At 39.7% G+C, this 23129-nt stretch overlaps 3 protein-coding genes across 12 annotated transcripts in view; 2 read left to right on the forward strand and 1 right to left on the reverse strand.

Moving 5' to 3' along the window:
• Positions 1–901: 901 nt before the first annotated feature.
• On the forward strand, positions 902–11269 carry LOC113008791 (retinal Mueller cells isomerohydrolase-like). Of its 3 annotated transcripts, none has more exons than XM_026146549.1 (15): positions 902–989; positions 1829–1911; positions 3907–4057; positions 4468–4575; positions 5496–5637; positions 5867–6014; positions 6446–6527; positions 6667–6799; positions 7077–7219; positions 7312–7441; positions 8778–8892; positions 9011–9105; positions 9211–9322; positions 9991–10157; positions 11212–11269. In XM_026146549.1, exons 1-14 carry the CDS (start codon positions 979–981, stop codon positions 10134–10136), a joined length of 1599 nt encoding a protein of 532 aa, XP_026002334.1. In that variant the 5' UTR covers positions 902–978; the 3' UTR covers positions 10137–10157; positions 11212–11269. The 3 variants fall into 3 exon arrangements, with proteins under 3 accessions (XP_026002334.1, XP_026002336.1, XP_026002333.1); XM_026146551.1 differs by having other exon boundaries at positions 11209–11257; XM_026146548.1 differs by lacking the exon at positions 11212–11269 and having other exon boundaries at positions 9991–11095.
• Positions 11176–22234, reverse strand: LOC113008790 (methylcrotonoyl-CoA carboxylase beta chain, mitochondrial). Of its 6 annotated transcripts, none has more exons than XM_026146545.1 (12): positions 21686–22234; positions 17083–17250; positions 16663–16859; positions 16330–16508; positions 16124–16204; positions 15604–15782; positions 15311–15518; positions 15105–15196; positions 14348–14504; positions 14090–14212; positions 12295–12525; positions 11176–12183 (listed from the first exon to the last, which is right to left on the reverse strand). In XM_026146545.1, exons 2-12 carry the CDS (start codon positions 17208–17210, stop codon positions 12097–12099), a joined length of 1662 nt encoding a protein of 553 aa, XP_026002330.1. In that variant the 5' UTR covers positions 17211–17250; positions 21686–22234; the 3' UTR covers positions 11176–12096. The 6 variants fall into 6 exon arrangements, with proteins under 6 accessions (XP_026002330.1, XP_026002328.1, XP_026002327.1 ...); XM_026146543.1 differs by lacking the exon at positions 21686–22234 and adding an exon at positions 18481–18680 and having other exon boundaries at positions 17083–17247; XM_026146542.1 differs by lacking the exon at positions 21686–22234 and adding an exon at positions 18481–18680.
• fnbp1l (formin binding protein 1-like) overlaps positions 21037–23129 on the forward strand; it is a 55657-nt gene continuing 53564 nt past the window's right edge. For 2 of the 3 annotated variants that reach the window (XM_026146541.1, XM_026146539.1), the window contains exon 1: positions 21197–21282. In XM_026146541.1, coding sequence (XP_026002326.1) covers positions 21259–21282 — 24 coding nt within the window. In that variant the 5' untranslated portion in view covers positions 21197–21258. Of the gene's footprint in view, positions 21283–23129 lie in introns of all 3 variants that reach the window. The other variant, XM_026146538.1, reaches the window with a different exon arrangement.

Consider the following 23129-nt stretch of genomic DNA (forward strand, 5'->3'; position numbering starts at 1 on the left):
AAAACGTAGGTTATAGCATTTTGGCTGCTGTCTTGTTGGATTTTGTGATCCAGAAGCAGAGATATTTAGATGTGACAATAAGTTGCTAAATGCCTGATAATTTGTGCCAACAGATTATTAAAATACTAGAATTAAATTCACTAAATCTGAATCACAAAATAAATGGTTGTTTTGTGTCTTAATGTTTGTCAGATTATGCAACTGAACGAGCTCCAGTAGACAGCAACACTACGATCGCAGTCAAGACCCAAAAGTCTTGTCTAGATAGCTATCAGCTTTTAGGAAACAAACAAAGAAACACTTTGATACGGTTCCTTGACTTACCCACCTTCATTTCTTGTGATACTGCAAGCCGCAGGTGGTAGGGAAAGCATCTCAAACCAATAAGAATTCCACCTGTTGCAGGATGAAATGCAGCCCATTTGTGTGTGTGTGTGTGTTTTACTCTCCTTCCTCACTGAGTAGCTAATTAAAATAGTTTCTCAGCCTTTGTCAAAGCTGTCTGGAACTAATTAGATAAGATTCTTTCTGCAAGCATATCCACCTTCAAACACACTGCTTTTAAAGGCTGAATTTGCTAGTTTGACCCACATCACTGGTGACTGTTTGTGTTCCCAGACCTTGTTTAGGTGGGCCGGAGAAAGTTCTGCAAAGAGCCGGGGGCCTGGCGTCTGAAAGGAGAGGACACAAAGCTGGCTTGTTCAGCTCTGGTTAAGACTTGGGGGGAGGTGGAAGAGGTTTGGGAAGGGGTGCTGAAAAGGGGGAGCAAAAGGCATGAAGGGAAAATAGGAGGAGGAGAGGAGGAGGAGAAGAGGACGGGGAGCGAGGAGGGATGGAAAAGGGGAGGGGAGAAGGAGAGGAGGGTGGATGGGGCACCGTTTCCATTGCTTACCACAGGAAATCTGTGCAGGGTTTAAATACCAGCCAGAGCCTCTTTTGTAAGCAGCTTGTGTGAAAGTGTGTGAAGAGCGTAGCAGCATGGTCAGCCGGTGAGTAACACCTTCTCTTTAGTTTCTCAGATGCATGGCAGTGAAGACAAAAGCTTGAAAGGTTGAAAATGACTTTTCAAGGTTGGGTTTTGCTGGTTTTCCCCAACAACATAACAGAAAGCAGCTGGCAGACGTGCTTTGTTCTGCTCTGCTCGAAATGATCTGATGATGAGTCATCGGAGCAGATTTCAAACAGTTTACCTCGGGAGTTTCAACCTGAAATTTCACAGTAAGTCACTGGTGCTGTAGTAAAATACTCGATGGATCTTAGAAAAGCTTAGAAAAGCTGATGTATGTACTCTGAAGGAATCTTGGCCCAGTAACTGAGGAAGAATTTCAGCCCTGCTTCTACACAAATGCAACAAAGCAAAACAAAACTGTGAGAAAGAATGTTGATTTTAAAAGGAATAGAGAAATGTAAGAAAACACAAAAATAATAATACATGACAAAACAAGACCACTCAGAACCCTCAGAGGAGGCCCACTGTACTTCTGTGAAGTTTGAAGACAGCTGAGGAAATATAATGCAGTGTGACCTGGACTTTGACCTGATTTTCACAAAAAGTAAATCAGCTCGAGCTGTTGTTGGTATCTACCGTCTGAGAAAATGTGGAAATGATATCTTGACAGCTATGGATGCTAGACTGCAAACAAACAAATGGAATCAATTACATACTTCCTCCCTTTGAGGGGAGGACAATGGGTAAGATATCCAACAAACGACAAACGAACTGGCTGTTAACAAGACAAACAAGGAACAAGCAGTTGAGAAAACTTGTAGACATATTTCATTATTTCTGAAGTCCAAAAAAGAAAAACTTTTTGTATTTTGTTTGCAGCGTGGAGCATCCTGCTGCCAGCTACAAGAAGATCTTTGAGTCTGTGGAGGAGCTGAATGAACCCATACCAGCAGTTATCACTGGTAGGAAAGAGCGACTGACAAAAAACAAGTAGCAATGCATGGCTGTGTCGATGGCAGTGTGGCTTTAATCACTAACATTTATGGTTCCAAGACAGCGAATCACCTGAAATTTCCTCCAGTACCAGTGTTCATGAGATTTCTGATTTAGTGGTAATGAATAATCTGCAGTTAAATATGCTTTAGATATTATGAGAGTCCTCTAAAGATTTATCATTACAGGTTGGGCAATTATGAACAAATCAAGGATCACATGTGGGAAATTAGAAATTCTTTATTTTGCTGAGGAACATTTAGCTGTGACAGATCTCCTGTCTCCGTAAACTTGCATCTATGATCTGATGACTATTACTTATGAGTGGCAGAAGCAAAGAACAATGTGCCACACTCTTCTATTATATGTTCACATTTGCAGTGTGAAGGTGGCAGGTAATGGCAGGTATACAAGGGGGAGCCCATTTTTCTAAACTTAAAAGTATATTGGTTTGCTTTTATAACTTGCGCAACAACTTTCAGGTCATGTCACTGCATATGTTTACAATGATGGACTGTAGGAAAGGGGGAGGGGAAGGATCCAGGCCATGCACAGTATAAAAACTGGACATACAGCTACTGTCACAATGTCATCTGTTGATTTCTAAAGTGCAGTTTTGAAACGTCATGATTGGTGTTTTCATTGTCACCAAAAATTTAAGCAGGTGCGACAAACACGGGCAGGTGTGATTGCTCTCTCCCTAACTACTTGTCAATCACAAGTCATCAACAAATTGACATGTCATTCTGAAACATAGTATAACCAAGATTTACAAAATAGACTTCACTGTTCTTCATGAAATAAGTGACTGAGCCCATAAACTCAGGAAAGGGTTAACACAGGGGAATGCGGGAAGACTTTTCCCATAGACTGCTGTGGGACCTGAACACTTTCAGTAACCACAGCTATCCCCATCTGGTGGCCTTCAGATTGCATGCAGGGCTAAAGCATTTTACACTGGCTGTGTTTCCTCACATGGAATCTACATTTATGGTTTTCTAACCCCTCTCTTGAAAACTTCCACTGATGGTTGCATTGATATAACAACTAAATTTCATCACAAGCGTGCGGTTTCTCCTATTTTTTTATCATCTGAAATGTCAAATGGAAACATCTGCAAAAGGCATTTCTCCTATGACATCCACAAGTGCACTGCCTATTTCAAAGTCATAGTGAAACAATAAACACAAGTTAGCGGATTATATTAACGCAATCATCTAATATACACTAAAATAAATATGTACGGCATAGTAGCATAACGCCTGAAAATACACTGGCCAGCATTATCACTACACAAGTGTGCTTTTTTAAATTACGTATAGTTATTTGTTAGTTCTGTATTTAGTGTTTACTCAAATAAAACTCCTTTGGTGACCATTAGGTTACTCACAGGTAACGTACATTGAACATGACACGCGAAAGACACAAACATTGCTATCACAGAAGGATAATAAAATGAACATAATACTTAAGAAAATCAATAGTTAGGATTTATAATAACATTATTATGTAACATATACGAATAAATATAAATATGTATATGTGTGGCATGTATATGTACTGCCTCATGGAGTGTAATGTTTTTTGATTGAACTAAATGTTGTACATTGGTTAACATAAAGGCTACTGTGAAAGTAAATCCTTTGATGCAAGGAAAATAGAGAGAAGACATTAGTCTGACTTAGTCTGAGATATACTCAGCTTCAGGCCTGACCTGTTCACCCATCTACGCAAAATGCATTTTTGGTGTTACTGCCAGGATCAGTCTTGTGGATAAAAATACTGTAGTGTTATAAGTGACACTGGGGTGTTAGAAATGGGTAAAGTTTGATACTAACCACTTGATGTGCATAGTGTGAAAACAAGTGTAGACAGAATCCTATAGTCTGAGTTTTTAGACAGCAGAATGTGGCATCATGTGGTCAGGATGTGCACGGCTTCGTTTGATGGTTTTATCACTGCAGGTGTTATCCCGTCATGGCTGGGGGGAAGTCTTCTGAGGATGGGTCCAGGTCTCTTCGAGGTGGGAGATGAACATTTCCAGCACCTGTTTGATGGACAGGCTCTCATCCACAAGTTTGACCTGAAAAACGGTCAGGTGACTTATTACCGGAAGTAAGAAAACGGATTAATCTACAAAAGCAGAGCACATTATTTTTATATTTCATATTTCAAGTTGCAGTATTCTGAGGAAATACCTTTTAAGAACGTACATTTCTAGCTGTACTGACATCAGGACGTTAAGGCATTTTTTCTTAAATCACAAAAGAAAAAGAAGAAGAAGAAAATCTGGTTCTCATATTCCCAGCAGCTCCAAGCTCCAGTTGTGGGTTTTTATGACATCTGATTTTGGTTTGGAGTTCTTTGCAGCTGAGGAAAAGTGGGATGTTGCAATGAAACAGGCAACGAATGAAGAAGGCTTTTTGTGTTTCAAAGATTTCAGTCACGTGTCACAATGAAAATTTTTAAAGTAATATGAGTGGGATTCAAAAACAGCTGACATACTAGTTGATGTTTGTGCTCAGGTTTATTAGGACAGATGCTTATGTTCGGGCCATGACAGAGAACAGAGTTGTCATCACTGAGTTTGGCACGGCAGCCTACCCAGACCCCTGCAAAAACATCTTCTCAAGGTAATCCCAAACCCATGCCCTAAAATGCACACAAAAGGAACATTACACTGTACAAAAGCTGTCGAATTAAAACAAATAGCTCAATAAATAAATAACTTAATATGCAATTCAATTAAAAAACATTTTATTTATATGACTTAAATTATTGTGCTTCCTTGATTGCATTTAAACGTGCTTTTCTCATTTGATTTTCCATTTAATCAATTGTCAATGTACGGTTATTTCTTTATTATTGGTTTATTGATGTATTGCAAAAAAACAAGATAAGAAGATAAAACCTTTCATTTGGTGCGAAGCTGAGGCCAGGAGACTGTACTGAACAGTTAGACTGGAAGCGTCCAACATTCCTGTGGTTGTGAAGTGCACGATGTTGAAAGCGTTCAAATGGAGAAACCTGTTGGGTTTTTTTTTTTCAAGATCTATTTATAGATTTAAAAAAAAATCCTTAGTGTTTGTCATTTATGTTCCACATATCCCCTTTCAGTGTTCTTAAATGAACCGTGCTCATTCCCAGTGCTATATTTTTATTCTGGAACTTCATATAGTAGTTTTCATGAGTCATAGTTATGAATAACTATCAATATTCTAATAAATATCCATGTTATATTATAATGAGCCTTGGTGCATCCTCTCAGCTCATACACTGTAAACAATCCATTTAGCTCCCTCCTTGTAACTCAACCTTCATCAGAAACAGGTAGTTTTACCAGTAGGTGGGTTGGGGTTCCTGAGATGACCATATTAAGGTATCCTCCCTCTTTGATGCTTTACAAATCCCAGGAGTAAAACAGTGTCAAACTTGAGCTTTTGGTTCACATACACTGATCTTATCATGTTGTGCCTGTGTTGTTGTATTATTACTATGGGTTTAGGGAAACGGTTGGTTTAATATAAAGTTTTCCTCGTGCTTGTAATTTCAGGTTCTTTACTTACTTCAGAGGCATTGAAGTGACTGATAACTGTTTAGTGAACGTCTACCCGATTGGTGAAGACTTCTACGCAGTCACTGAGACCAACTACATTACCAAAGTTGACCCTGATTCACTGGAGACATTAAAAAAGGTGGGAGCTGATTGGTTTAAATTTACAGTAAGCTAGAGCCATCGTCATTTTCTGGTAGCGTTATTAAACCTATACCCTCCCCAAATATGCCAGAAGGAAGAGTTCTAGTTTTCAACATTGCTGCATTTTCAGTTGCTTTATTATTCTTTCCTTGCAGCATCTATGACTGTTTCCGGTTGTGATTTTACATATTTAGCTTTCAACTTGAATGTCTTCCAATTTGCAATAGGTGGATCTTTGTAAGTACCTCTCAGTGAATGGGGTGACCGCCCACCCCCACACTGAACGAGATGGCACGCTCTACAACATTGGCAACTGCTTTGGCAAGAACATGAGTCTGGCTTATAACATTGTTAAGATCCCACCTGTTCCGAAAGGTGAGTTCATTATACACAATACTCTCAATGACTATCAATGGATATGTTTTAATTGATTATTATTTTATTATTTTATTATTATTATGTTTATTGATGTTTATTGACCTTTAAATTATATTGTAAATTTTTATCTTATAGAGATTTGGGTTTGAAAGGAGTATCATGCCTGAGTTTTCCAGATAAGCTTTTAAGCACTGACTGTTTGTTACCGCGACGATAGACTGTCAAGAAAAAAGAAGAATATGATAGATAAAAAGGGAGCGAACAGGATAGAAGAAAACGGTGGATAACAGAAAAAAGAAGAAAAGAAAATGAGACAAAGATTTAAAAAAAGAAAAAGGTTTAAAAGAAAAGTTGAAGCAAGCAGAATGCAGAGAATTCAAATAAAATTGTCAGGAACAATGTATATGTTTGTATCTCTGTGATTCCAGATAAATCAGACCCCATAGAGAAGTCCCAAGTGTTGGTCCAGCTGCCAAGCAGTGAGAGGCTTAAACCCTCCTACGTACACAGGTACAGAGTTATCTCATACATGTACACAAAGCCTGGTTTTTGTTTTTGTTCCTTTCTCTTTGTATTTGACGTTTTACCATTAAGATGAACTGTGCTTTGCCTCTGAGTGTCTTTCACTGTTTTGCTTATCTGTCTCCAGCTTCGGTATGACAGACAACTATTTTGTATTCGTGGAGCAGCCGGTGAAGATCAACCTGCTCAAGTTCTTGTCAGCTTGGAGCTTCAGAGGAGCCACATACATGGACTGCTTTGAGCCCAACGCCAGCATGGGGGTAGGCAGGGCACAGGCATTAAAGAAGGCCCCTGGAATCCAGTCTGTTCTTGAATGCTGGAGTTACAAACACCTGCAATATCTGAATATAATTTATATTAGATCTTTTGGACTCTTTCGCATTAATTTCACTAAAAGCCACACAGCTGTGCTATTTACTAAAGTCACCTGCTTGCTCCAAGTTTCTGAGCCTTCTCCTGGGAAAAAGTTAATTGATTGGTCATGTGTGTCTGCTTGGTATCATCTGGTCAGTGAGTATGTGTGTTTGTGTGCTGCAGACATGGTTCCACTTGGCCAGTAAAGAGCCAGCGGGTTATCTGAGTAGTCACAAGTTCAGAACATCAGCATTCAACCTCTTTCACCATATTAACGCCTATGAAGACGAAGGATTCATCGTTGTCGATCTCTGCGCGTGGAAAGGGTAAGTGTAAAGCTGTGTGTATGTGCAAGTGTCTTACATGCAATTATGTGACATCTCTCTCTCTCTCTCACTCTCTCTGTGTTTCTTTACAGTCATGAATTTGTGTATAACTACCTGTACCTGGCTAATGTGAAAGAGGAGTGGGAGGAGGTGAAGAAAGCAGCTGCACGAGCTCCACAGCCTGAGGTCAGACGATATGTCCTTCCACTGGATATTCACAGAGTGAGTCTACACACAGAGATAGTGCAAGTTATTTATGTCATCAGTTATATGTTTGATCATTAATAGTGATTATTTAGCACTGTAACAGGATCCATCATACTGATTAGGCAGGCCACATTTTTTAAAATGCAGAAGAAAATTCTTTATAACAACACAGTATTAGGTATTGTGGCAGCTAGATGGTGTAGTGGTAAGACTACAAACCTTTAGAGCGAGAGTTGCAAGCTCAATTCCCACCGAGTATCCAGTAAGGGTCCTGGCTTGTCCTGCAAAAACCTGACTTGTTGCTTGCAAATTCCACATAAGTACAGGACACTTGCACCTTTGTCGTGGGTCTTACAGTGTCATTGTTTCCTCCAAACGCTGGCCTGCAAATTGCATATAATTACAGGGTACTTACACCTAATACACAGGTCGTATTATAAAGTGTTACCAGTTTTTTAATCTAATATGTCATAGGATTGATCAGAAACATTGTAAATGACAAATAGTGATTAATGGACTCATGGAATCGTTTCTTCATATCAGTTTTAATTGGTCAGCTCACAGCCTCTAAAGCTAATTTTTGCTACTACAGTATAAGTGGAAAAGGTGTTGTCACTGTTATTTATGTGTACCTGTTTATCTGAATACAGGTCAAGTTAAATTAAATCTACTTATATTAGATGCAATATTATATTATTATTATTATATTATATCATAGTATAATTGGGAATAACAATCATTAGCCTCTCTGTGTAACCGAAAATGTACTTAAAAACGTAATAATGTATTTAAATACCTTTTGTTTCACCCGTTAAACTCTTCATCAAAACTGTGAGAGCGGTATTAGACATTCATGAATCAGAAAATAATGAAATAATGGGATCTGTTTTGAAAGGCTAAAACTTGCTTTGGGGCAAATTTTATCTTTGTATTTTCAGCATTTTGTTGTGTGGCAGTTTGAGATATTTACCTTTAAAAGTGCTATATAAATAAAATTGTATTTTTACTTTGTATTGCTTTTATTAGATCCTTACTGTAATGGTTCCCATAGAGCTGGATTTACAACATTGGACTGATCAATTAGTTAGCTTGTTTGTCATATCAGGAAGTAACAAAATAGCCCAAATAAAAATCTAGTTGTAATATGACATACAAGATGAGATCTGAGAAAATTGTGCAGCATCACAAATAATTTTAATTTGTGACAACAAAATGTTCTGTCGTTCCATATTTATTCAACCCTAAAAAAAACCCCTGCATGAAGCCAAAACATTTACTGTAACCTAGGAATGATATCTCTTTATCTTTAAGCTCCACGGTATTCTGTACACAACTTTGTGTGTGTTTTCAGGAGGATCGGGGGAAGAATCTGGTATCTCTGTCGTACACTACAGCGACCGCCGTTCTTCACAGCGACGGTACTATCTGGCTCGAACCTGAAGTGCTGTTTTCTGGACCAAGACAGGGTATCACATATACACTATAGTTTACATGTGTATCCTGAAGGGTACATAATACACTGATTGTTATAACATATTAAATATGTGCCCATATTCATTTCTTTTCTCTGTGTCACTCTCTCAGCTTTCGAGTTTCCACAGATCAACTATTCAAAGTGCTGTGGGAAGAAGTACTCCTTCGCCTATGGCCTGGGACTCAACCACTTCATTCCTGACAGGGTAAGAAGGGTTTTCATTGAACACATCAGGAGACGAGGACAGTTGCAGGGCCCGTGACGTTAGCTAACTCCACAAGACATTAAAAGCAACTGGTTGCTGCTTTAGATCGTCAAGCTGAATGTGCAGACCAAAGAGACCTGGGTGTGGCAGGAGGAGGACAGTTACCCATCAGAGCCACTGTTTGTGCCGTCACCCGGAGCTACAGAGGAGGATGATGGTAGGACACATTCTCACATCTTAGCCCACAGAATTACACACTAACACTGGTCTTCAGGGTGTTTGTGGCTTTCAGATCATATTGAATCAAGCATGAAATTAATTTATTAAATTATTGTCTTCTTTATTAGATGCTTATCATTTTTGTTGTTGTCATTATATTAAGTAAAAAAAAAAAAAAAACGAACAAGGATCATCTAGAATATGCTCAATGGGTAAAGTGACCGCCTCCATGTTTTTATATACAGTTTATCATCCAAAGGCGCATTATTTTCTATGTCCAGTAAGTGGAACTCCTGTAAATGCTTTAAGTTTTCATGGAAAATTAGATGAGTAAAGCTACATTTTAAGCTACACTGCAGTCATTCACACATTGGCAAGTGTTTGATATACAAGTCGATTTTGTGTAATGTATGTTTCAAACCAAAGTTTTTATTAGCGCTACATAAATCTCTGCCTAGCACAGATGACACAACCTAAATATGGGATGCAAACGTATCCTTTCTTTCATTCATTCAGCATCAAATATACATATTTTATCATCTTTACACACCCAAACTCTAACTGTAGACACATTACGCTCATTTGAAACAACTTTTTTGCGTTTTTCCTTATGAACGTTTGCTGTAGAACACGCAAGCAGTTGCCTCCCGTGTCTGGGTTTTACAGGTGTGTTGCTGAGCATTGTGGTAAAGCCAGGTGCGCAGAGACCAGGTTCCCTCCTGGTGCTGGATGCCAGAAACCTGACAGAGCTCGCCAGGGCAGAGGTCAACACTATCATCCCCATCACCCTGCATGGGACTTACAAGCCATGAAGCTGCGTTTCTTCCAAACAGGTGCTTCATGAAATACACCAGTCTGGCTCTTTTCTCCCACCATAGACGAGTTTTCTTATGGAAATGAAACCCCATCATTGCTTTACAATGCTGCTAAAAAAAAATAAAAATCTTCAGCAGTCTCTGTCATATGTTACCTGGCCACACAATGCATGTTGGTTCTATTTTTCCTGTAGCTGTAGCTGGTGGTGAGAAGAAGCCCAGCGAAGCATTACATCAACCACATTTACTGCATAATCAGTTTATGTTTATGTAATTGTTGTTGTAAATCCACAAATGTACACAGACGGTATTTTTGCTACAGGTATTTGAAACAATTTTGGTCAAATACAAAAACTGTTAATGTGTATTTGTTTTGACAACACATGTTGTAAAAATAAATCTGTGCATACATTCATCACTCATCACAAAATTGAGGCAACATTTGGAAATGTGAGCTATAAAAACATGTAATCCTACCAATCCAGTAAAATTATATGATGAGCAGGATATGGGTCTGACCACGTACTAAAAATCCAAAACTGAGATTAACATGATATTAGAAAAGAGTTATATATTGGTGCATCCATGTCATTTGGATTAAGCACCATTGCTTGTTGCGTATGGACTTTTGATATCACTTTAAATTTGACTCTTCATTGCATTCAAACTTCAGATTTCAACATCTTTTTAGAAAATCAACAGCATGTTATAATACCAGATGAATAGTTGTGGATTAACTGTACTTTATACATATATGTTCCTAAACTTGTTTCTGTGTACACACTGTGGTTGTTACAACTTAGTTTGGCACCAAATACAGTAAATATGGAGTATAATCAAACTTCCACAGTGCTTTGTGAAAGCTAGCTGTTTATCGTTGACCTTCATGTATATGCAGCACTGTTTATAAGCCAATTATATTGTTGAATTTAGAAGAAAAAAATGTAGATGCAAATAAAAGCAGTGCTATTTTTCTACGATTGGAAATAAAGCTGGCTGCAGGTCCACAGCTTGCACAAGCAGGTCAAATGTTGGGTTATTAAACTAAAGCAGATCTCTGTTTATTCAGCAGCATACCACCCTGGCATCAGCACTCCCACTGACCAACGACATGTACGTGTCTTCTCGTCTCATATTACATGTAGTTTTTTAATTGATATAAGATGAGTTTTTTAAATTTTATGTGAATGTGTAATTTCACTTTTTGGTTAATAAAAAAAACAAAAAACAAAACTTGTGTTCTGTGTTCTTCCTCAAAACATTACAAACAAATGACTACACAAAATGTTAAAATCCATGATAATTAAACTAAAAACTGTACTACAATAGTTACATTATAGTTTTTTTTCTAAACTGGGTTTCTAGGCAACTGTTTTTTTTTTTAGGAAGAAACTAATTTTAAACCAAAATGCAGGCTGCACTGATCCAACTTTTCCAGTTCTGATCCAATGCAGATACGTAGCTTAAGTACCAAAGTGATGCTCATGTTATATTAATAAGCATTAATCCTCACTGTGAGAAAGAAACTGGAAATCATTCTTTTACATGTAAGGCTACAGGTAAAAGGAGCCAATGCACTGCTGTTCATGCTTTGTGTTGTAAAGAACAAACAACTGAACTGATTGAATCGCTTATAGATCAACTCGCTGTCAGGCATTCTGTGTGAGGAATGATCCACCACTAGGCTGCTGTGTGTAAACATCCCAGAGAAATATTTTGTTCTGCAACTTGGTCTGAAAGTGCTGACAATCAAAACCTGATGAGGAACTGTGCAGGATTTAAATCCCTCTCTCCAGAGTGGTTTGACCTAGCGCCTACATTTACAGTACACAGGATTGATTACATATTTGTTGTGGTGACCTCAACAAATTTACAGAGAAGCTTCTTCCATTACAAGTGAAAACGGGATTGTTGTGAGTCCAACAGGAGCAGTTAAATCTGATGGGGACAGAAGCCTCTACATACGCAGAGGTATCGATTGCAGAGTCTCTGTAGACAGCTGATACCGCTGCTGTTTGATGATGTCCAAAACGTCTCTAAGAACCTGAAACCAAAAAGCAATAAATACAACAACAACAAAAAAGAAGCGTTCTTAAATGTGCTCTCAAATGTTCCCAAAGACACAGATAATCCCTTAAAAATGGGTCATTTTTACCTTCCGGGTGTTCTGCGGCAGAATGACTCCATCATCCCACATCCTGCTGGAGGAGAAGAAAGCTGAACTCTCTTCCACCAACATCCTGTTTAGTTCCTCTTCCTGCTTCTTCTGCTCTCCTTCTTGCTCACCATCAAGGGGAAGCAGAGAGCCAATGTGACCCGGAGGGGCAATAGAAACTTTAGCATTGGGCCACAGGAACAAGAAATTAGGATCAAATGCTCGGCCACACTGGTGAGGAACGAAGAAGGAATTATTACTGTAAGCCACATTCTACAAGATTACAATGAATCGGTAAGAATTATCATTATGTGCAATTTCTGGGGTTTTTTTGCATATCTTCTAGTGGTGCAACGGATCAAAAGTCTCACGGTTCGGATCACGTTTTTTTTCGTCACGGATTGGATCAATTTTCGGATCAGCAGAAAAAAAGAAGAAGACAAAAATTTAACTCGCCATTTACTTATTTAAGTATTTTTTGCCTATTAAAAAGCATTCCACTCAAGACTCATTCCACGCAATTATATAAAAACAAATTAAGATGCAATATAGGGCAGTACAGGGCTTTCTATCTCCCACTCCGCTGTGATATAATGAGCGGTCACGTAGCTTTCCGTTGCCCTGGAGGTCCACCCGTTTGTAACAGAAGATGCCTGGGACAGTTCAGTTATAACTTTAAACTTTTCCTGCTCATACATGCTTGGAGCGATCTTGTCACTGAAGTGGAGGCGCGACGGGATATCATAGCGTGGCTCAAGCACGTTCATCATAGTTTAAACTAGTGCTGTCAGAGTAAATCTCGTTAAAATGATGTTAATGCCATAACTGCATTAATGCGGCAAATCTCTGTTAACTAGTTATCGCCCCGTGCGTGGGGCTGCACGGCGTCAATGCGTCAACTAACGCGTTGACTAGTTTAAAACCCTTGTTTTGCACAACGGAAAACGGCCTCCCGTCTGCAGCTAAACACCCCAATAGCTTTTATACACATACTTTTTTTCTTCTTTTTCGAATCACGTGCGTGCCAAACCGTGGAGTGGGATCGGTTCGGATTACGGATCAACTGTGATCCGTTGCACCACTAATATCTTCTCTAAACTCTCTGCGGTAGAGACTTGAGGCTGTCTTGTGTCTTTAAGCAGTCTTAAGGAATAGTTGAAGGACATTCAAATCTTTTGGAAGTTGGCTGCCTTTTATTCTGTTCACTGTCAAGATGATCCTGCACGGCTTTAGTCATGTTGCGGTCAGAGCTCCTGGCAGGTCAGTCCATGACATGACTGATAGAGTTTCATTGCTTGCTTTCCTATCCAGAAATGCTTTTACTGTAATGGCAGCATGTTTGGGATCATTGTTATCCCTAACATCACTTCCGGATATGTATTCTCAAACTATGACATTTGTTTATCTTCTAGTTTTTTTCCAGGCATGTCACTTATTTTGTCCTTCACTTCAGATTTTTTTTAAGAACACACCTCACGCCAAGCTTAGATATTCCAAGTTTTTGTTTAAAAGTTCTTTAGGAAGCACCTTCTTCCTGTAAAAATACTATTTTATGCCTGTGAAACTGCGTCACTTGTTTTTGCAGAGGCGACCAGAAACCCACTGGCACATTAAAAATGGACTCTTTGCCAGGTTGTCTGTTATATGGGAACAACACTGGTTCATCCCTTAATTTAGGTGCCTTTTATATCACGTTTGATTCATCGATCAGTGTTACATGGTTTAACAAACAGAAAAATGATCTGAAAATGGTCATGTACAAACTTTAGACTGAAAAATAAATTGATTCGCTCACCATAGCATAGCTGTCTGCACCATGGCAACCACCAATCACCACAGTGATCTTGGGGACAGAGGCGGATGCTACTGCTGACATCATTGAACCCTGAGCTTTTAGATGGTTACTGTTCATCTCTGCCTGGGAGACACACATGAATAAATGGTACTTGGGATGGTTTTTTACACTTACTGTGGACTCAAAGTGATTCTAAACTCTCCCAAACTTGAGTCCCTGTGCATTTGTTTTTAGTGAGAATGAAGTGAGAGTGAATACCTGTTTTGTGGACAGTGTCAGTGCTGCAGTGGGTGCCGTGTTCTGGAGGAAGAGGAGTGGGACGTCTCTCTGGTTGCACAACTGGACAAAATGGCTTCCTTTCAGTGTGGCCTCATATGACAGCTGTCCATCATTCGCTAAAATTCCAACTAGGTGACTGACGCAGTGAACACAAAGAAAGAATTACCTTAAGTTTAGGTGAAGTATTACTTAAGGTATTCATTATCAGCCACATGTAACAGGTGTAACATCATATTTTAAAGTGAAACCAAAATTATATTAGCAAAGCTACTAGATGAAAGCTCGGGTTTCAGGCTACTGTAAACGCTTTTAAAAGAAAATGTTGCTACTGTTTCAGTTTGATGTCAGTGTGAGCCAATTTCCCTAATCTGGCCCTCTCAAGCGCACAACTCTGGCTATAACATACACAACAGATCAATCCACCTACTGCACACAAGGGGCAGCCAATCAGAGGAAAGCTGGTTTAAAGGGAAGAGAAAGGAACGGCAAGTGCTTGTTTCAGGCAGTGGGTGAAATGAGAAGCTCCATCATGGCCCGTATGGGATAAATAAGGATTATTTTAGATAATCATGCAGAGCTACTCTAGTTGAGTCCAAGAATAAAAAGCAGGACTGCAGTAAATGTAAATTGTGTCCTCAGTATTACAAAAAACATTAGGAACACAATGTCAACAATCAGAGTTTATGTGCTACAAGAAGACTTCAGTGAGCGTATTGGTTGTGTTTATATCTTTTACCCATGTATCTTTGCAAAGCCAGTGACGAGTGAGGTTCCATAGCGAGCTTTAAATTCCAGAAAGCGGCTCCCATCTACCAGTCGACTGACTACCTGGGCAGAACAACAGAAACAACCAACTAAAGGTCACAGAGCCGCAACTCAGCATAAGAGTAACAAACTCATCCGACTAGAGCACTTTGTGCATTTGTGTCCGTCACATTGTACCATCTTAACATCCAGGCTGTAGTTGTAACTCTTAGGGGCGAGTCCTAAAAGCTCTTCCAGACTGTGCAGTGGCTCCTCCTCTGCGTTCCTCTTCTTTGTCTCCTCCTCTTCCTCAGGCAGCAGGAAGTTGAGGGTTGATATAATGTTTCTAGTGTAATCAAAAGCCTCCTTCTCCTCCCAGGCAAAGTGATCCACGCAGCCACTCACTCTGGAACAAGATGGTAACTTGATACATGATGATATGAACTAATTCTTCTGATACTATTCAGGACTGATTAGATTTACACACATACTCAGCATGGAGCCTGGCCCCTCCCAGGTCCTCTGGCGTCACCTCCTCTCCAGTGGCAGCTTTCACAAGTGGCGGTCCGCCCAGGAATATGGTTCCTATTCTGTGCACCATTACAGCTTCCTCCGCCATAGTGGGCATGTAAGCTCCACCCGCCGTGCATGACCCGCACACAACAGCTACCTTTAGGATGATCAATTTTCATATCAGAACTGCAATTTGAAATAGTGAAAAAACCAAAAGCAAAAACAAAGAAAACAATGAGAACTTAACAATGGTAACTTGTTCTCTCTTCATTTTTAGACTTAAAAATTCTCTGCCTGTGGAGATTAATTATGCCAAAATTTTAAATAGAGTCACGGTCTTCAGATTATGGTCTCCCTGGAGGGGCACAACAGTTCACAAATTATGAGAATGTTTTAGAAAACAAGTGTGTGCATATGAAACATTTTAAAGGCAAAGTGTAGCTTATAAACAGGAATGATAATCTATGTAAAGACCAAAGCCTTCTAGCTCATCCTTACCTGGGGGATCTTCATGGCAGACATGATGGCTTCATTGTAAAACGTCCTTCCTCCGTGATTCTTATCAGGAAAAATCTCTGACTGGACATTTATACACAGACGAGGAAACAGCAGTCAGTATAAATTCCACTAGCATTCACTTACTCTAAAGGTAGAACCCTTACGCATATTAAATCGGAGATGTGCTTATGTGTGCGTGCGCTAACCTGCAGCGGCAGGAACGCTCCACCGGAGTCGACCAGGTACACGCAAGGCAAACGATTTTTGATTGCTATTTCCTGCGCTCGGAGATTCTTCTTTACCGTGATAGGATACGATGTGCCTCCTTTCACCGTAGCGTCGCTGGCAACAAACACACACCACAGACCGTTGATCCTGCCGATGCCTGAATGATGTTTGTACAGACGAATAAAAAAAAAATGCATAAAGTGTCACACTCGGATCCCAGAAGATGTGGAGTAAACAGAAGACAATCTGAAATAAAGAAATTAAATGAGGGTATTTAGCTGCGGTCACACTAATCTGTAGTCGTTTCTGACCAGTCATACTGCCGGCTGAAGGTATGTCCCCGTACGGAAGACCCAAACCAGCAAATAGTGACAGCTCCAGAAAGTCCTCGTCATCCAATAGGAGGCGAAGCCTGTCTCTGACCAGCAACTTCCTGTTTCTCTGAGTGTGTCTGGCTATGGCCCTCTCCCCTCCCCCTTCCATCACCTTCTCACTAAACTCTGTGTACCTAATAAATGGAGATAACCAGGGATAATGAATGACAACAAGTGCAGATCTGGCAACACACTGTCACACACAAACAAGCAGGGAATTTATTTTGAGATTAAAAAAACAAACAAACAAAAATCCACTTAATAAATCTAAAATAGTTGATTAGAAACACCAAATTGCAACAAAGCACATACTAATACACTAGGAAATGTGAGAGCAAATGTGTGAGCAAAACCTACTTCTTACACCAGGCGTTGCTATTTCTGAGGTTTGCTTCATAAATGTGTTTGTGGATGGGCAGAAGGGGCAGGTCCAGCACAGGGAAGGCACTCGGCAGGGCTCTCCTCCTCCCTGCAACAGAGCTCATACCGCAGACTGAACGCTGCCAGTACCGCTCAACAAACCTGCTAAACAAGAATCAGGGAAAAAACATTTAAAGACTTATTTGCAACATGACAACAAAAGAAGAGAGAACTGCAAAAAAAAGATTATGAAAATCTGGAGAGTAAATTATTGTCCAACAGTACACTGAAGAGTTCAAATTACTGTTTTAATTCCAGGATTTTGTATGCAGTAGTGCCAACTCCAGGCCTCAAGGGTTGAAGTCCTGCAGGTTTTAGATATCACCCTGGGTCAGCACGCCTGAATCAAATGATTAGATCATTACCAGGCCCCCGGAAAACCTCAAGAAATGTTTAGGAGGTAATTTAGCCATTTAAATCAGCTGTGATGGATCAAGGACATCTAAAACCTGCAGGACACTGGCTCTCGAGGCCTGGAGTTGGACACCCTTGCAGTAGTGTTTGGGGGTTTTTTTTGCTCCTGGAGGGGGCAAAGCTGTAATGGTACATAGACTGGGTTCTCCCTCATTTGGTCACATCAGCTTAGATTTGCTGATTCTAGTTCTTGTTGTTGTCAATTATTGTTCTTCTTGCTCTTAACTAACTGAAGCCTTTCATTGAACTACCAAATAAACAAATTAGTGCTCTCTTCCTGGCCACACATGTGGCAGCACTTCTGCTATAACTTTCTTTGTATTTAACAAAATAAAAATGCAGACATAAGTGTGCACATTAGTTTTTAACTGCTACTTAAATTGTTTTCTTTACAAATAACTCTCACTGAACTAACACAGCCAATCCCTCAACATGTTTGTACTTCCTGCTCATTAATAATTTGTTGCTTTTTAAAGAACTTATTTTAACATTTCCGTCAACAACAAAACAAAAAGTAACTTCAAGGGCCAAATTGCATATTTCTTCACGTCAACATACGGGCCGCAAATTTGAGCCCCCTAATTTACACTGAAACCTGACATCAGCCAGGTTTTCTATTGAATCCTTTGCCAGGGACGATGATTGGCCCATGCGTTAGCATGTATATGATTGGCTGCTTTGGAACTTTTACCCCCCAATGCAAAAAAGAAATAAAATAAGTCTGTAATATTTATGAGCTTGAACAAATTTGATTAAACGGCAAAGTGTTGCTGAAGCGTTAACCTCTATGTGCCAACAGTTGTGTTTTTGTTTTGTTTTTTATCAGAAATTAACGCACCACCAGAGCTCAGCAGTTGCAAAGTGTGCCAAAGGTCAGTCTGCTGATAAATGACAGTTGGGGGACATATAAACACCTCTTACCTTGCAGTGTAGCGGTGCATATCTGTCATACAAATAAATTCCAGATTATTTAATTGTTCGTAAGTGCATTGCCAATCAGAACCAAACAGAAACTCAATCCCCCTCCAGATGCTGCTGCTGCTTCTTCTTCTTCTTCCTCGCGGTATACTGTAGGGTGGCGCAATTCCGCCACCAACCGCTACGGAGTTTGGATTAGACGGTAATGCTGCTACTTCCACTCCAAAATAATTTGGAGGCAAATAAAATCTACCTACTCTACTCTCTTCCGTTCATTTCAAAGCTTTAGTTTCTTATTATTTTGCAGGTGTAAAAAATATCATGCGGTATTATTAAAAACTCACCCAGCAGCTCCCATAATTACTACTTTTACTATAAGTGTAATTTGTGCCTTTATGCTACTGAATTAGGTTTATGACTAGACATGGGAAATTTGTTTTGCCTCTTGCCTTAGCAATGTTTCATGTATTGTGCAGTGTCAATAAAACATTTCATATTTGATCATTTGTTGCTTTTGCTGGTCTTAAATTACTGCAGTATTTGAGCAAAGAAACAGGGACGCAGTGGAGCCTATCTCAGCTTCCAAAGCTGAGAAGCAGAGTACGACAAGTCCCCAGGCTGTTACAGGGCTAGCATAGAAACAGACAACCATTCATCCTCACATTCACTCCTATGGGCCTATGTACCTGGAGAGAACTCACGCAAGAAGCTTGAGAAACACACAGGACTTAGAGAAGATGTGGAGGGTGAAGGCAATAGTGATCCCCGTGGTAAATGGAGCACTCAGGAGGGACCCCCAAACTGGGAGCTTGAAGGATAAACAAAGACCCCCTGCAGGGCAAGCAGGGATTTAAAAAGCATCAAAGGATCTCATTGTTTAAATGTATCAGGCAGGAGAAGGGTACAAAAAATTTCCACAGCATTGGATATACTGTGGAACCCAGTGGAGAAAACATGGGCCGAAAAACCTGGATGCCCCCCAAAACTGATTAAAAGCCAAGATGAATACTGGTCAGTGAGGCTGCCAGGGGACTCGCCATGCACTAGATGTGTATTACACGTGGCAACAATGGCATGTATTTCCATATGTCGAAATTATGTGATAGGGTTGCAGGACAGAAGTGTTTTCTGACAAAAATACACCTTAAAAAACATTTTTTGTTATTAAAATTATTATTTTCTCCTAACACATTTGTTCATCAGTTGAATTATTACAGGTCACATTAAAGTGGGAAAACTTTTGAATCATTGTGATCACATTTTTTAACATCGCAAAAATGATGCATTTAAACAGGGTTGTGTAGACTTTTTTTTTATATCCACTGTATCCGTGTAAGCAATATAATTATAAGGAGGCCTCATGCTGAGGTCAGTAATTTTTAGTTTTCACTGGCCTTTAGTTCTTGCCAAGCTCTGTGGTGCAGTTTGTCCTGCTGCGGTATTAATCTTCTACAGAAAGATTCAAGCCAGCAGTTTAAACTTAATGCCTACATAATACAACGTTTTCAGGTGGAAACGTGAGTTACTATCAAATTTAACAGCAAATAAATATGATAAATCAAGCTGATTTATGGCAACAAACCTGTGAAGAGCCAGTCTAATGCAGCAGAATTTGCAACTATGTAGACAGGAATGGAGCAGAATTAAAAACATTTGTTTTTAATTTTAAACGTAGTATTTAAATTCTTCAACCTTTTGGATTATTTCCAGGTTCAACTTGCAAAAATTTACAATATTTATTTATTAATTATATATAAATCAAGATCTGTAATCATTCATCTTGGCCGCTAGAGGGAACCACTAAATCATTATTAAAGAAACTGTAAACGGATTATATTTAAAGCGTTTTTAATGCTCTAGGTCATCAGAAATACTTTTCTGATACTTTTCAACACTTTTCAAATAAATATTTTGCCTCGTACGAACTTTTAATATACGCGCTGATGTCAAAATAGCAAAAAAAAACAAAAATAAAGCTATCCAAACACGTAGCTTTAAACATGACTTTTTGAAATAAAAGGAACTATAATGAATTATAAATTAATTTATTATTAACACCAATAACAACCGGCTTTATAGAAATGATGTGTAATGATGGAAATATGGTAAGAGATCAGGACAAATAAAAAAATAATAATTAAAATACACCAAAGACAAACGAAATTAAAATATTTATCTAAATATTTGTTTTATTGGCCAGTAAAATGGGACAATGTAAATTACTTCTTATTTTAATTAATTTTAAATAACCAGTCAACAAATGCGCCAAAAGAGAGCTTCGTGAAATATGAAAATGACTGAAATTAAAATGTATTACATTGTCATACCATAAAATCTGTTTTTGTAATTTTTTCCTGCAGCATTTCGTATTATGCCGACTAAATAATTCATTCCATTTCTATACTCGAGTTTGTATCCAGTTCATACATTTAATCAGTGTTTGAATTAAACTGAGCTGCTGAAAATGTGTCTTTTTTTATTTGTATTTTTGCTTTACTCTGTTCTTTCTTTATTGTTGGTTACAGGTAAATACACTTAATATGAAAGACCTGATTAAAAATGTTCACTGAACATAAATCCGTTTTTCTCTTTGTAGATTGTCTGTGGTCCAGGGCCCCTGGAAGGGCGTCCCTGCTGATTCAGGAGGAGGAGGTGAAGGAGGTGGAGTGTGAGTTCAGTCGGCAGACAGTCGGAAGGACCGAATCCCGGCGGCCGTTTGGAGAGTCTGAGCGGGGGGAAAACTGCTTCCAGTACTGGAGAACTCAGAAAGAGGATTTCGCAATGAGTTGGGGAACGGAGCTCTGGGTACGTTTCAACTCTTTTTAAGTGTGCTTGTGAGAAAGTGCTGGGCTTGTTTTCTTTGTGTTTCGGCCCGGACACCGCCGCGACTTTGGGGCAATAGAGCGGAAGAAAGGTGCCGTGTTACCTTTTTAGCTTTGTGTCGCGGAGAGCGGCTAGGCGCTGGTGCTAGCCTGGTCGGCTGCGGTGCTGTAGCCGGCGAGGCTAAAGCTAAAGCTAATCCGAGGCGCACCTTAACGGCTGTGACAGCGGAGGAAACAATAGGCTGGCACGGCTGCAGACACACGGCCACGACAGCGAGCCGGGGTGCGGGTCACGCTGCCTCCACCACCCGGCTATTTGCCAGCTTTAATAATATCTGTGGTGGTAAATTGATTTTAAAAAATTGTTTGTTTGTCTGGCAACTTACTAAGTTGGATGTTGACGGTTTTCTTACATGTGTTACACCCAGTTTCTGGCAGGGACTCCCGGCTGGAGGGTGGAGGGGAGAGAGCCCACTGTCCTGCTCGGTCTCCTTTTAAACGAATCGCAACTTCACAGCCGTTTGATTCACTTACTAATTGGCATAACGCTTCCCTTTGTTGCCAGCTCTCCAGCCTTTTGTCCCAACTTCCATGTTACTGGAAGGAACACATGGTTATTATAGACACACATACGGCGTTACATGTGGACCTCACGCCGTGTGTGTCCTACCTTTATAGTGAAATCATGGCTAAAATGTGAGTAACATTTAAATGTTACAAGTGTGTCAAACACGAGCTGCAGCCGATATTAGATGATTTTTTTTTTTACCATCCCTTTCTCAAAATAGTGTTTCTTAGTTGCAGTGTATGCAGATTTTAGCTTAAATTAATCTTGCGGTGGGGCTCCATCCTGTATTTTTTTTGGGTGTTGGCCATTACGAGCTGTGTAACCAGAAAGGCTACCAGAAGCACTCCCCCCCCCCCTCTCTCTCTGTATATGTGTGTGTGCAGGAGGAGGAGGAGGGAGCACTTCATCTCCCCAAGATGATACTCCTCCGGCTGACCTCAGTGATTATTATCTGCATTTTAAAATAAATTCATATTTTTTTCCTTTTCTTTTTCTTTTTTCTTGCTCAGCCCTCACATGTAACCCGATCATCTGCTACCCACAAAGAGAGATCTGTTTGGTTGCCTGAGATGCAAAAGAAAAAAAAAAGGGGGGGGGGGGGAAAGACTTGGGAAATAAAGCACACATGGACTCACATATGATTTGTCAGGGGTTTGTTGGCCTCGCGTCTGCTTTGAGAGTTTCCCATTCAGTTTTTCTTCTGTGGATCAAAATCACAAAGAGATGTGAATGAATGGTGATCCACTGTGCTAATGTTGTGGTTGTGATGAGTTTGTGAGCTGCAGAAATGCATTGATATAAACAAAGGAAAGCATAAGTCTGTGTGGGGGTTTTACATGAAATGCTCTGTGTCTTGTGTTTACCACAGCCCAAGCAGTGTACTGTATATGAGTAACAGAAAATTATGAATGATGAGATACGCTGTCACATGCTCCAGTCTGTATACCATCAGTGAAGCGCTTCCGATATGCTGACTGTAGACGCTGGCTGACACACACCGTCATAATCCCCGAGTCCGCTGATGGGATTAATGTGTTGGCTGTCTGATGTCAGATTAGGGCTTATCCTCCACAAGACACCACATAAAACTGTTGATTGGCTGTTGTGCTTTACAGATGACTGCCCCTCTAATGTCAGGAAGTGTGCTTTTATTTTCTGTTTTTGTTTTATTCTAAAATTGAAGTCTCTGATTTCAAATAAAAGTCTGAGAATAACAATAACAATAAAACTGTGTCCAACTAAAAGATTACAGTTGGCTTAAA

The sequence above is a fragment of the Astatotilapia calliptera genome, chromosome 17 (genome assembly GCF_900246225.1).
Source record: "Astatotilapia calliptera chromosome 17, fAstCal1.2, whole genome shotgun sequence".
NCBI lineage: Eukaryota > Metazoa > Chordata > Actinopteri > Cichliformes > Cichlidae > Astatotilapia > Astatotilapia calliptera.

Excerpts from the sequence above, each read along its gene's own strand:
- LOC113008791 (XM_026146549.1), top strand. Across the intron at positions 6,015-6,445 it reads GATCCCACCTGTTCCGAAAG|ATAAATCAGACCCCATAGAG; the intron begins GTGAGTTCATTA and ends CTGTGATTCCAG. Across the intron at positions 6,528-6,666 it reads AAACCCTCCTACGTACACAG|CTTCGGTATGACAGACAACT; the intron begins GTACAGAGTTAT and ends ATCTGTCTCCAG.
- LOC113008790 (XM_026146542.1), bottom strand. The coding sequence starts at position 18,509 with ATGACAGATATGCACCGCTACACTGCAAG. Across the intron at positions 15,197-15,310 it reads ACAGCCTGGATGTTAAGATG|GTAGTCAGTCGACTGGTAGA; the intron begins GTACAATGTGAC and ends TGTTCTGCCCAG. Across the intron at positions 12,526-14,089 it reads GTGCAGACAGCTATGCTATG|TGTGGCCGAGCATTTGATCC; the intron begins GTGAGCGAATCA and ends GTTCCTCACCAG.